Source organism: Pseudophryne corroboree, chromosome 4, assembly GCF_028390025.1.
Source record: "Pseudophryne corroboree isolate aPseCor3 chromosome 4, aPseCor3.hap2, whole genome shotgun sequence".
Classification (NCBI taxonomy): Eukaryota; Metazoa; Chordata; class Amphibia; order Anura; family Myobatrachidae; genus Pseudophryne; species Pseudophryne corroboree.
The window spans coordinates 445,815,882-445,827,665 of record NC_086447.1 but is presented as its reverse complement, the minus strand read 5'-3'; the positions used below and the strand labels follow the sequence as shown (position 1 = coordinate 445,827,665).

The 11,784-nt window shown below is 47.7% G+C and overlaps 1 protein-coding gene across 2 annotated transcripts in view; it reads right to left on the bottom strand.

Moving 5' to 3' along the window:
• Window positions 1-226: 226 nt before the first annotated feature.
• Window positions 227-11,784, bottom strand: part of RARS2 (arginyl-tRNA synthetase 2, mitochondrial) — a 133,182-nt gene continuing 121,624 nt past the window's right edge. Inside the window, exons 19-21 of one of the 2 annotated variants that reach the window (XR_010176011.1) lie at window positions 7,221-7,405; window positions 6,234-6,297; window positions 353-367 (exon numbers count right to left, since the gene is read on the bottom strand). Coding sequence is in view for 1 of the 2 variants with exons in the window: in XM_063916934.1 (XP_063773004.1) it covers window positions 281-367; window positions 6,234-6,297 (151 nt within the window). In the remaining variant the exon portion in view is untranslated. Of the gene's footprint in view, window positions 368-6,233; window positions 6,298-7,220; window positions 7,406-11,784 lie in introns of both variants that reach the window. The other variant, XM_063916934.1, reaches the window with a different exon arrangement.

Here is an 11,784-nt window from a genome sequence, read left to right as displayed (position 1 = left end):
TTATTAAGATGTGACAGATGACCTCTGACCCCTGTATACACTACGGCTGTTCTCAAAGCCTTTTACAATATTGACAATGCTAACATTTTTATGTTACTAGCATTTTGTTCTTAGACTGGAATCAGGAAAATAGATTAGTTTTGTTTCACGTAGCATATACAGTACTGATCCTTTTATTCACTCTGGTAGCATACCATATGGTAATGATATGATGAAAAGACATCACTTTCTTACAAATACAGTTTATTAGAGATTTTCGAAGCGCGATTGCATATTCTTGTTACATTTTATCAACAGGTGTAATCCCGAGAAGTCTCATTCCATTGGCTAGAACTATCCGTATACTGTTGAAAAAGTGAAGTCGAGCCTGTAGAAAAAATTACAAATGTTATTACCCAAGCCAGTTTTTGCTAAAGATGGCATGAATCCAACAAAAAAGATAATAATTTAAGTGAATGTAAACAAAAACTTGCGCTAAAGAACCTGTCTATTGCTGCAGATATATAAAAAATAACTTTCTTCATTGTCCACTAAGGGGCACAGGGAGAGACGCTGGGTACAGGCTGCTGAGAACTGAGTCCGGGCACCAAAGAGTTACAGAACTCTTCCCAGCAGCCCTCAGTCCTCCTCTCTCCTATACCCCCCGCCCCCTGACCGAGGCCCGCCAGTTTTTTTCTTTGGTGCAAGGCAGGAGCTGGGCACCTTGAGGTGGGGAGCTAGACTAAGCTCCCGGTTACAGAATTTTAATCTATTGAGTAACTATGAGGCATCCCTTGGATGCCTGCATAGTTAACTCCTCCGCCCAGCCCCGGCGGCAGCACCGGCGACTGGGTCGGTGACTTCTGCCGCGGGTCTCCTGCCAGCAGCACACCTCCCAGAGCCTGGGTGAGTAGACTGGCTCCCTGGCTCCAGGGAGTCACGACAATGTGGCAAACCATCCCGCGGGTGGGAGAGCACGGGGTGCAGGCGCAGTGCTGGCACAGGATGCTGCACGCAGTCACTAGACCAACAGGGCATTGGCACAGGCATAGCGCTGCGCCCTGGGGTCCAGACGCCTGAGGGGGCAGGGGTCCTTGCATGTAGCCCCTCCCCCACCCCTGGTGCTCGCTTTTACATTATCATCAGCCTGCCTAGGGTGGTCCCCTCCTCCCACAGGATGCTGGGCAGCCATTTTAAGCACATTGCTACTCCAGCATCAGAAGAAGAGGGACCCTCAGACTTTCTCTCCCCAGTACCTCGCTCCTGAAACTTGGTCTTTAGCCTACTCCTTCCTGCTACTTGGTAGCTGGATTGTTGAGCATCAATTATTACCACCATTTCTGTGCACTGAGAGTTCTGTGTGCTTGTAGAGTGTGTCTGATATAATCTGCCACTCACTAATAGGAACAATCTGTTGCATTGACACCTATTACTTATATACCTTACCCCATTAATTTAGGGCAGGTTAGTTTACTATTTTGCACTGTTAGTATTAGACTGTTATTTCAGTTTCAGTGTGTGGTGACTGCCTTGTATTCTGCTGAAATGTCTTCCAGAAACAAGGCTAACAAGGAGGTCACTCCTCCAGAGCCTAGTACTTGCAGGGTCTGTGTCAAAATTATTTCTCCACAGGATCCGGATAATGATGGCTTATGTGTCCGCTGCTTCAAGTAATCTGAGAATGTGACACCGGCACAGCAGACATCCTCTCCTGAGCTGGTTTGGGTGTCGACATTGACACAGGTAATGTCTCAACTAGTAGATTGCCTGACAGCCCCACCTCCGGCTCCATTACCAGCTGCGTCAGGCTGGGCCACTGCAGGGAGTGCCACTTCTTTCCAGCCTCAGGTAGAACGACCTTGGCTGCAGTCTTTTACTTAGTTGGTGCAGGGTTTAACACAGATGTCAGCTTCTGTTCAACAGCTCTTAGATAGAGACAGGCCTTCTAGGTGCAGGTTGCCTGCCCGTGATAGTTTAACTTCACTTGCCTAGTCCGACCCCGAGTTGGTTACTGACCCGGAAGAGGCAGGGTCAGGCAATTCCGACCTGGAGTCTTCTTCTGTTACGAAAGATTCTATGTTTCTTACTGATCTGGAGGCTCTGGTTAGAGTGGTCAGGTTAGTACTTCAAATTGAAGACTCAGATCCATCTCCTATTGATAAGGCTCCGTTATTTAAACGACAAAAGAAGGAGTCAACTCTGTTTCCTTCCTCCGCTCAGTTAGAGGATGAGTGAGTGGAGCCCACTAAACGCTTTCATGTTCCTAAGCGCATGGCTTCCTTTTACCCACTGCCTCCCAAGGAGCGTGCTAAGTGGGAATCATCTCCGCCGGTGGACACCCATGTAGCTAGATTGGTAAGGTCATCAGTCCTTCCCATTCTGGACACATCTTCCCTGAAAGTTCCCACAGATAGGAATTTAGAAGCTTTTCTGAAGGCGGCCTATTCACATGCTGGAGCAGTTGCTTGTCCTGCCTTGGCCTCAGCCTGGGTTGCTAAGGCCATTGGCAGCTGGGCAGAAAAACTGGAACAGGGCCTTGCGTCGGGTACTAGTAGGTGGGAATTGCTCACCCAAATACTCAATATTCAGAAGGCTAGTACCTATTTAGGGGAAGCTGCCACGGACACCTGGGTCCTGACCTCCAAAGTGTCTGCAGCAACTATAGCTGCTAGACAGGTTCTCTGGCTCTGGTCATGGTGTGCTGATGTCAACTCAAAGAAGGCTTTAGGGGTTCTTCCCTTTTCAGGGGATACTCTCTTTGGACAGGGACTGGACAAGATTGTCACAACTCTGGCTGAGTCCAAGACCGCCTTCTTACCTTCAGCTGCTCCGTCCAAGGCCAGAACTACCTTTCGATCCTTTCGCCCGCAGAGCAGAACTAAAGGTCAGGCTTCCTCGAGGTACCAGGCCCCATCCAAGGGAGCCAAACCCCGCACTAAGCAGCCATGGACCACTAGATGACTAGCTCCCAAGCAGACAGAGAAGCCTGCAGTGTGATGGGGTGGGCCTCCCGCTGGGTGGGAGGCAGACTTCTGCAGTTTGCCCACTTGGGTCAGGGACATCGTTTCTCAGGGATACGCAATGTCCTTTTGGAAGCATCCGCGTCTCTGGTTCTTCTCCACAGGTCTCCCGGAAGATCCGGGGAAAGCAGAAGCTCTTCGGGAATCGGTTCGTTCCCTTCTGGCCTCCAACATAATTATCCCGGTTTCTCAGTCCCAGAGGTTTTTATTCAACTCTATTTCTGGTGCGGAAGCCGGATGGCTTTTACCGCCCTATCCTCAATTTAAAGTAATTGAACAGGGTTCTGCAAATCCCCAAATTCCGCATAGAGTCCCTTTATACGATTATCCTCGTCTTGGAGCCGGGTGACTTTCTGGCATCACTGGACATTCAGGATGCATATTTACATATTCCTATTCGGGCCAGTCATCAACGGTTCCTCAGGTTTGCCATTCAACGGAACTATTGTCAATTTCAGGCGTTGCTGTTCGGGTTGTCAACGGCACCTCGAGTTTATACAAAAGTCATGGCGGTCATAGCAGCCAGCCTACGTCGCAGAGGTATATGGATTCTGCCTTACTTGGACGACCTACTCCTTAATGCCCAGTCCCAGGAAGTACTTGTTCAGCATATTCAGCTAATGGTTCTGCAATCTCAGGGCTGGAAGATAAATTGGTGCAAGTCATCCTTACTGCCTTCGCAGGAGATGTTACACTTTGGAGCCCTGCTCAATTCTCAGCTCCAACGCATCTTCCTCCTAGAGGACAAAATTCGGGCCCTCTGTCCATACAGGCTTGTATGCGAGTTCTGGGGTCCATGGTAGCCACTTTCGACATGGTGGAGTACGGGCAGATTCATTCGTAACCTCTTCAGTTGGAAGTGCTGACCAAGTGGAATGGTTCTAACCTGCACATCGGCAAACAGTCAATTGTCCAGGGAAATGCAATACTCCCTCTAGTGGTTGCTTCTTCGGTCCAATTTGAACCAGGTACACCCCTTTTGGATCCAGGATTGGATCCTGCTCACCATGGATGCCAGCCTGCAGGGATGAGGAGCAGTCTCAAAACAACATATGTTCCAAGGGTGTTGGATTGTCAGACAATGCGACCGCAGTCGCTTATATAAATCAACAGGGCGGCACCTGCAGTCGTGGGGCCATGCGAGAAGCGATGCACATCTTCCATTGGGCGAAGCAGCATCTGCCCACACTGTCAGCAATATTCATACCAGGAGTCCTCAATTGGGAAGCGGACTTCCTAAGTCACCAGGACGTGCATTCCGGAGAATGGTCCCTTCATTCGGAGGTCTTTCGGTTGGTGGTTAATCGTTGGGGGCTTCCAGACATCGACATGATGGTGTCTCGGCACAATCACCAGGTACCACAGTACTGCACTCGCACAAGAGATCCGGCAGCCTTCCTGGTGGACGCCTTAACAGTTCCATGGGAGTTTCCACTGGTCTATGTCTTTCCGTCAATCTGAAAGCTACTGCCAGTACTGCGCAAATTCAAGCTGGAGGGGGTCACAATTATTCTCATTGCCCCAGACTGGCTGCGTTAGGGTTGGTACGCAGATCTACAGAGTCCATCGATTCTCCTCTCAGTCTCCTGTGGCGCATAGATCTTCTGTCCCAAGGTCCGTGTCTGCATCCAGATCTCGACAGATTGGCTTTGACGGCGTGGCTCTTGAGACATCCGTCATTAGAGAAAAAGGCTATTCTCAAAGGGTTATCTCTACCATGCTTCGGGCTAGGAAACCGTCTTCATCCCGAATTTATCACAGAGTCTGAAAGGCTTTCTTCGCTTGGTGTTCAACACGGCAGTTTAATCCGCAGTCTTTTCATGTTTCACGATTTTTGGCTTTTCTCCAGTCAGGGCTTGATCTGGGCCTTAGTTTTTCCTCCCTCAAGGTACAGGTTTCTTCCCTTTCTATTCTCTTCCAACGTCGGCTGGCTCGCTTGCCGAACGTTACAACCTTTCTGCAGGGTGTGTTATATCTGCACCCTCCGTTTGTTCCTCCAGTTGCTCCATGGGACTCAGCTTTGGTTCTTTGGGCTCTTCGGTCGGCACCATTTGAACCGCTGGACAAGGTCTAACTCAAATGGCTCACGTGGAAAACAATTTTTCTTCTGCCGATTTCGTCTGACCGTCGAGTTTCTGATGAGTTTCCTTATCCTTGCACTCTCCAGTTCTGGTGTTCCATTCGGATAAAGTGGTCCTGCGGACTCCTTTAGGGTGGTTTCACGTTTCCACATCAGGAAATTGTGGTCCCGGCTTTTTCTGCCTCCTCTGCTTCGGAGGCTACCCTGGATGTGGTGCGGGCTCTCTGGGTTTTTGTGGACCGGACTAAGGACCTCAGCCGATCGGACTCTTTGTTCCTTTTATATGACTCTCACAAATGGGGGTGGCCTGCTACGATGGATCCATTGGACTATACGGCAGCCAGTCTTCCGATCCCTGCGAGGGGTTACTGCCAGTTCCACTCGTTCTGTTGGTCCCTTTTGGGCTGCTCACCGAGCAGCCTCGACGGAATTGCTTTGCAAGGTGGCCACGTGGTCTACTGCTGCCACTTTTGTCAGATTTTATTCCTTTGACACTTTTGCTTCCCAGGATGCCGCCTTCAAGCGTAGTGTTCTTGGCACAGTCCAGGAGCGTTCCCACCCGAGGGGACAGCTTTTGGATGTCCCAGCATCTCTCCGTGCCCCCTAGTGGACGATGAAGAAAATAACATTTATGTTCTTACCTGGGTAAATCTTTTTCTTCGAGTCCATAGGGGGCACACCCTCCCTTCACGCACCTGTCTTGCTAGGTATTGTTCCTATTTTAGTGGGTGTGTACAGTCGACTGCAGTGTGTGGCTCTGTCTGTGTGATGGTCTTCCTTCCTCTTTTCCTTGCTCTTGCCAGGGTCTTGCTAACTAAAAACTGTCAGGCCTCGGTCAGGGGGCGGGGTATAGGAGAGCGGAGGACTGAGGGCTGCTGGGAAGAGTTCTGTAACTCTTCGGTGCCTGGACTCAGTCCTCAGCCAGCCTATACCCAGCATCTCTCCCTGTGCCCGCTATGGACTCGAAGAAAAAGATTTACCCAGGTAAGAACATAAATCTTATTTTCATTGCAATTATAATGCCACGTTTAATATATTGGTATGTAGACCTGACATGTGAATTTATAATTATACTAAACATCTCCACTAAAACTCTGGCAAAAGCAGTAAATTTAAATATATCTGAAAATTGACTTTGGACTCATAAGACTTACATGTGTGACCTCTGCGGTGTTTCCTATAACATGGAGCGAGTGATGTGCAACATTAGCTAAATGTCTGAAAAATAAGAAAAAGGCAATTATGCACAACAAACCAACCAAATCGTAATTCGGATAAAACAGAAGCCTATTGTATGAACTTCATGCAAAACTGAAATACTGCTGAAGGAGACAGCCTCAGATGATATACAATGGAGTGTTAACTGCAAAGTATTGTTAGTCAAGGAGGAAATTTAATTTGCAGCGTTTTTGAAATTCTGGTGTTATTGCAGCATTGGCAGGATTAACTAAATTCAAAACTACACACAGAAAAAGTATAGACATAATAAACATAGTAAAATGTTGTTGCACACAGATGTATAACAAAAGAATTAACCAGAAGGTTGAAAAAATATTCTCCTGGTTATGCGTGCACACACCAAGTGCAAAACAGGGCCCCTGGCCACAGTGATACAATTGCAAATATTGCTAGGTATAGTACAGTATTTATTGGCTCGAAAGTGTAAGGAATATCAGATTTCCGTGAGCCACAATCAAGCTGGATCAATTTTCTGCATAAAATTCATATCTGTGGAAGTCGGCTTCGGTATGTTTAGATTGTAAGCTCTCACGAGCAGGGCCCTCTTCCCTCATGTGCTTATCCTTTGTCTTACTTTAATAATCTTCAACTGTACCACATCCAGCAGTCTTCTGCCACCTGATACTTATTCCAGTGTCATCTGCTGATGTAACTATGTTTATTTACCCTGTACTTGTCCTATACTGTCATCAACTGTAAGTTGCTATTTTCCTGTTTGATTATTTATGTACTCTGTAATTGGGCGCTGGGGAACCCTTGTGGCGCCATATAAATAAAGGATAATAATAATAATACTAATAATATGTATTACTGGCGGACGGGATGCCGGCTGTCCATATTCTGACAGCGGCATCCCACCTGCCAGAATGCTGGCAGCTGTGCTCACCACGCTGCGGGCTCACCTCAGAATCTATTCCCACTCTATGGGTGTCGTGGATTCTGGCTAGCAGCATTGTTGGCTGTAGGGTTTTGGCGTCTGTATCCTGAACGCTGGGTTCCTGACCGCCGGCAAATTGACTGCATCCCGTGGAAGTCATAGCGATAGTAGTGGGCTGAATTAATAGATCGTGTACCTGGATACAATACACTTAAAAGGACAACTATCACCTTGGTGCTGAATTTTATATTAATTTAGGAATTTACCTACAAATATTATTTATTATCCAAAATATAATTTTTACATTGGGTTACAGAGTGGGAAGATCCCTAACTTTCCCACACTACTGTAATCTGTAGAAAAGTAACAAATTGCTTACACAACATGGAATGTTGCTACCTGTTCACCAGTTTTGTACCCTATATGTACTTTTCAGAATACTGAACTGATTTTACATATACAGTTTGAAGCCAAGATTAATGTTGTTATTAGAAGTAAACGAATTGTGGGATATGGCTATAAAAAGAAAGAGTTATGGTAAAACTTACCTTCGTTAACTCTTTTTCGTCGAGGTCCATGGGATCCAGAGGGATAATCTTAGGTATGGCTGGTAGAGACCAGGACTGGCACCGAACAGCATAAGCTTGTGAGCCTCCCAGAATACACTGGGCTCCTCTTCCCTCATACCCCGTCCTCATGCTTAGGCACTTCAGTTTTAGTTAATAAGTCCAAAACAGGAGTGGAGAGGGGAGAGAAGGAAGAATGGTACACACAGGAAACACACTCTCACATAGAAGCGAGGGAACTGGTGACCATAAAAGTTACTTATTGAAGCTAGGTGTGTCAGGGTGGGCGCCCTGTGGATCCCATGGACCTCGAAGAAGAAGAGTTAACAAAGTTAGGTGTTACCATAACTCTTTCTTTTCTTCTTCGGGATTCATGGTCTCCACATAGATAACCTTGGGATGTCCCAAAGCAGTTGTAATAGGGAGGGAACACTCCTAAGCTGAAAGGAGGACATTGCGGCCAAAGGTTGAATCTTGAGAGACAATCATATCAAATGCATAGAACCTAAGAAACGTGTGGGCAGAAGACCACGTAGCAGCCTTGTATAGTTGTTCAGCAGACGTGCCACGGCAGGCTGCCCATGAAGGACCCACAGAGCGAGTAGAGTAAGCCACGACTGTACTTGGAACAGGAAGATCAGCCTGTGTGTAAGCCTGTGAGATGGGCATGTAGATCCAATGTGCCAACAGTCGCATATTGGTTGGCCAGCCCCAGCTTGTGGAATCCATAGGAGGATGAATAAGGAATCCGTTGTCCTAACGGAACTAGTATGGTCCACGTAGATCCTGAGAGCACGGACTACATCCAAAGAGGCTTCCTCTTGTGAAAGACCAGGCTCCTAGAAGACCGGTACCACAATGGGCGTCGCTGGTGTGGAATTTAGACACTATCTTAGGTAGGTATCAATGTTTAGTCCGAAGGACCACCTGGTCCTTTTGAAATATTAAAAAGAGAGAGCGACAGGAGAGAGCTCTCAAATCAGAGACTCTTTGGGCTGAAGCAACAGTCAGTAGAAAGAGTCTTCACGGTTAACCACTTGAGGTCCGCCGTTTTCAATGGTTCAAAAGAAGTGCATTGTAAGGCCTGAAGAACCAAGGACAAATCCCAGGGAACAACCGGAGGGACAAATGGAGGCTGTATCTGAAGGATCCCCCGGAGGAAAGTACGCATATCTGGCAAGGGCGGAAGTCTCTGCTGGAACCAGATGGACAAAGCCGAGACCTGGACTTTCAGAAAAGCCAGGCGAAGACCCATGGCTAGGCCTGCTTGTAAGAACTTTAAGATCGTAGTTACGATGAACACACCACTGAAAGTAGGAGTGTCAGACACGATAATATTTGTGGGCTGAAGATGGTTTCCGGGCCTGAAGAATAGTTTGAACCACTGCACTGGAAAAGCATTTTTCCCTTAGGAGAGCTGCCTCAAGAGCCACGCTGTCAAAGACAAGCGAGGCAGGTTCGGATGTAGACAGAGCGCCTGAGAGAGCCAGCTGAAAGGTCCATGCAACTGTGAGTGTGTCCACGAAGCTCGCTTCCAGATCTCTAGTCCTGGCCCTGTACACAGGAATCTTGTGGTTGTGTCTGGAGGCCATGAGATCCACGCCTAGAAGATCCCATTTGTGTACCAGAAGCTGAAAGATGTCTAAGTGTAGAGACCATTCTCCGGCGTGAACATCCTGTCGACTGCGAAAGTCTGCTTCCCAGTTGAGGACTCCCGGAATGAATATGTATAGATAGTAGGAAGATGGAGTTCTGCCCAGGCGAGAATCCGAGTTACTTCCTGCATCGCTGCCGTACTACGAGTGCCTCCCTGACGATTTATATAAGCCACTGCTGTGGCGCTGTTGGACTGGATTTGTACTGGAGAACCCTGTAGAAGGTCCTCAGCCATTTGAAGGGCTGGTAAACTGCCCGAAGTTCCAGAACATTGATCGGGAGATCTCTTTCTATCAGAGACCAGCCGTCCTGAAAAGAGTGACTGTCTGTGAGGCTGGTGTCTGCGGTGAGAAGTGTCCAGTGTGGAATCCAGAATGTTCGCCCCTTGTCCAGGTTGGATGTGTGTAACCACTATGAGAGGGACACCCGAACATCCTGCGGCAGTACTATTGTTTGAGGTTTGGTCTGCTGTGGTAGACCATTCCATCTGGCGAGTATCAGGCAATGTAGAGGCCTGGAGTGAAATTGGGCATATTCCACCATGTCGAAGACAGATACCATGGACCCCAGGGCCTGGGCATATTCCACCATGTCGAACACGAATACCATGGAGTCCAGAGTCTAAATTGCCGAATGAGCTGAGACCTGTTGACTGTGAAGTAGGATGTGCAACTGCAATGCCGCAATCTTGTCCTGAGAAAGAAAGATGTGTTGTACTGTCATCCAGTAGTGCCTCGAGGTGGAGAATCCTCTGATATGGGATGAGCAAGGATTTGACCCAGTTGAAAATCCACCCGTGACTATGTAGAAATTACATCGTCACCTGGAGGTAATGGTCCAGCACCTCTGGAGGCTGCCCCAGAAGAAGGAGGTAGTCCAGGGAAGGGAGTATACGAATTCCCTGTCCCCGTAGATGAGCCCACATCACCGCCATGAGTTTGGTGAATACCCTGGGAGCAGTGGGCAATCCGAAGGGAAGGCCTGGAATTAGAAATGCTGGTGTAGGACGGCAAATTATTAGTGCCCCTATACACATAATGACACACATACAGTAGTACCCTGTTACACATATGCCGCACATTATTAATGCCCTTATACAAATAATGACACACATAGTGTCCTTTTACACATATGTTGCACATTATTAAAGTATTTTTACATGACACACATAATGCTCCTTACACATATTCTGAACACTACTGCACAACCAACCCACTCACATGCACACAGCACTCACACTTCCACTAACACTGTGACCTCTGCCTCTGCTTGGATACAGATGTGTCCTCACAAATCTTGCATCAATGCTAACGTCGGCACCTTTTTAAAAAAATGAAAATGCATCTTATTTGCATTGCTATGTGGCTAGGATGCACAAGCAGCTTCTGCTGATTAAACTGATATGCAGCATGCCAATAATAAGAATTTACTTACCGATAATTCTATTTCTCGGAGTCCGTAGTGGATGCTGGGGTTCCTGAAAGGACCATGGGGAATAGCGGCTCCGCAGGAGACAGGGCACAAAAAGTAAAGCTTTAGGATCAGGTGGTGTGCACTGGCTCCTCCCCCTATGACCCTCCTCCAAGCCTCAGTTAGGATACTGTGCCCGGACGAGCGTACACAATAAGGAAGGATTTTGAATCCCGGGTAAGACTCATACCAGCCACACCAATCACACTGTACAACCTGTGATCTGAACCCAGTTAACAGTATGATAACAGCGGAGCCTCTGAAAAGATGGCTCACAACAATAATAACCCGATTTTTGTAACTATGTACAAGTATTGCAGATAATCCGCACTTGGGATGGGCGCCCAGCATCCACTACGGACTCCGAGAAATAGAATTATCGGTAAGTAAATTCTTATTTTCTCTATCGTCCTAGTGGATGCTGGGGTTCCTGAAAGGACCATGGGGATTATACCAAAGCTCCCAAACGGGCGGGAGAGTGCGGATGACTCTGCAGCACCGAATGAGAGAACTCCAGGTCCTCCTTAGCCAGGGTATCAAATTTGTAGGATTTTACAAACGTGTTTGCCCCTGACTAAGTAGCCGCTCGGCAAAGTTGTAAAGCCGAGACCCCTCGGGCAGCCGCCCAAGATGAGCCCACCTTCCTTGTGGAATGGGCATTTACATATTTTGGCTGTGGCAGGCCTGCCACAGAATGTGCAAGCTGAATTGTATTACACATCCAACTAGCAATAGTCTGCTTAGAAGCAAGAGCACCCAGTTTGTTGGGTGCATACAGGATAACAGCAAGTCAGTTTTCCTGACTCCAGCCGTCCTGGAACCTATATTTTCAGGGCCCTGACAACATCTAGCAACTTGGAGTCCTCCAAGTCCTTAGTAGGCGCAAGGCACCACAAT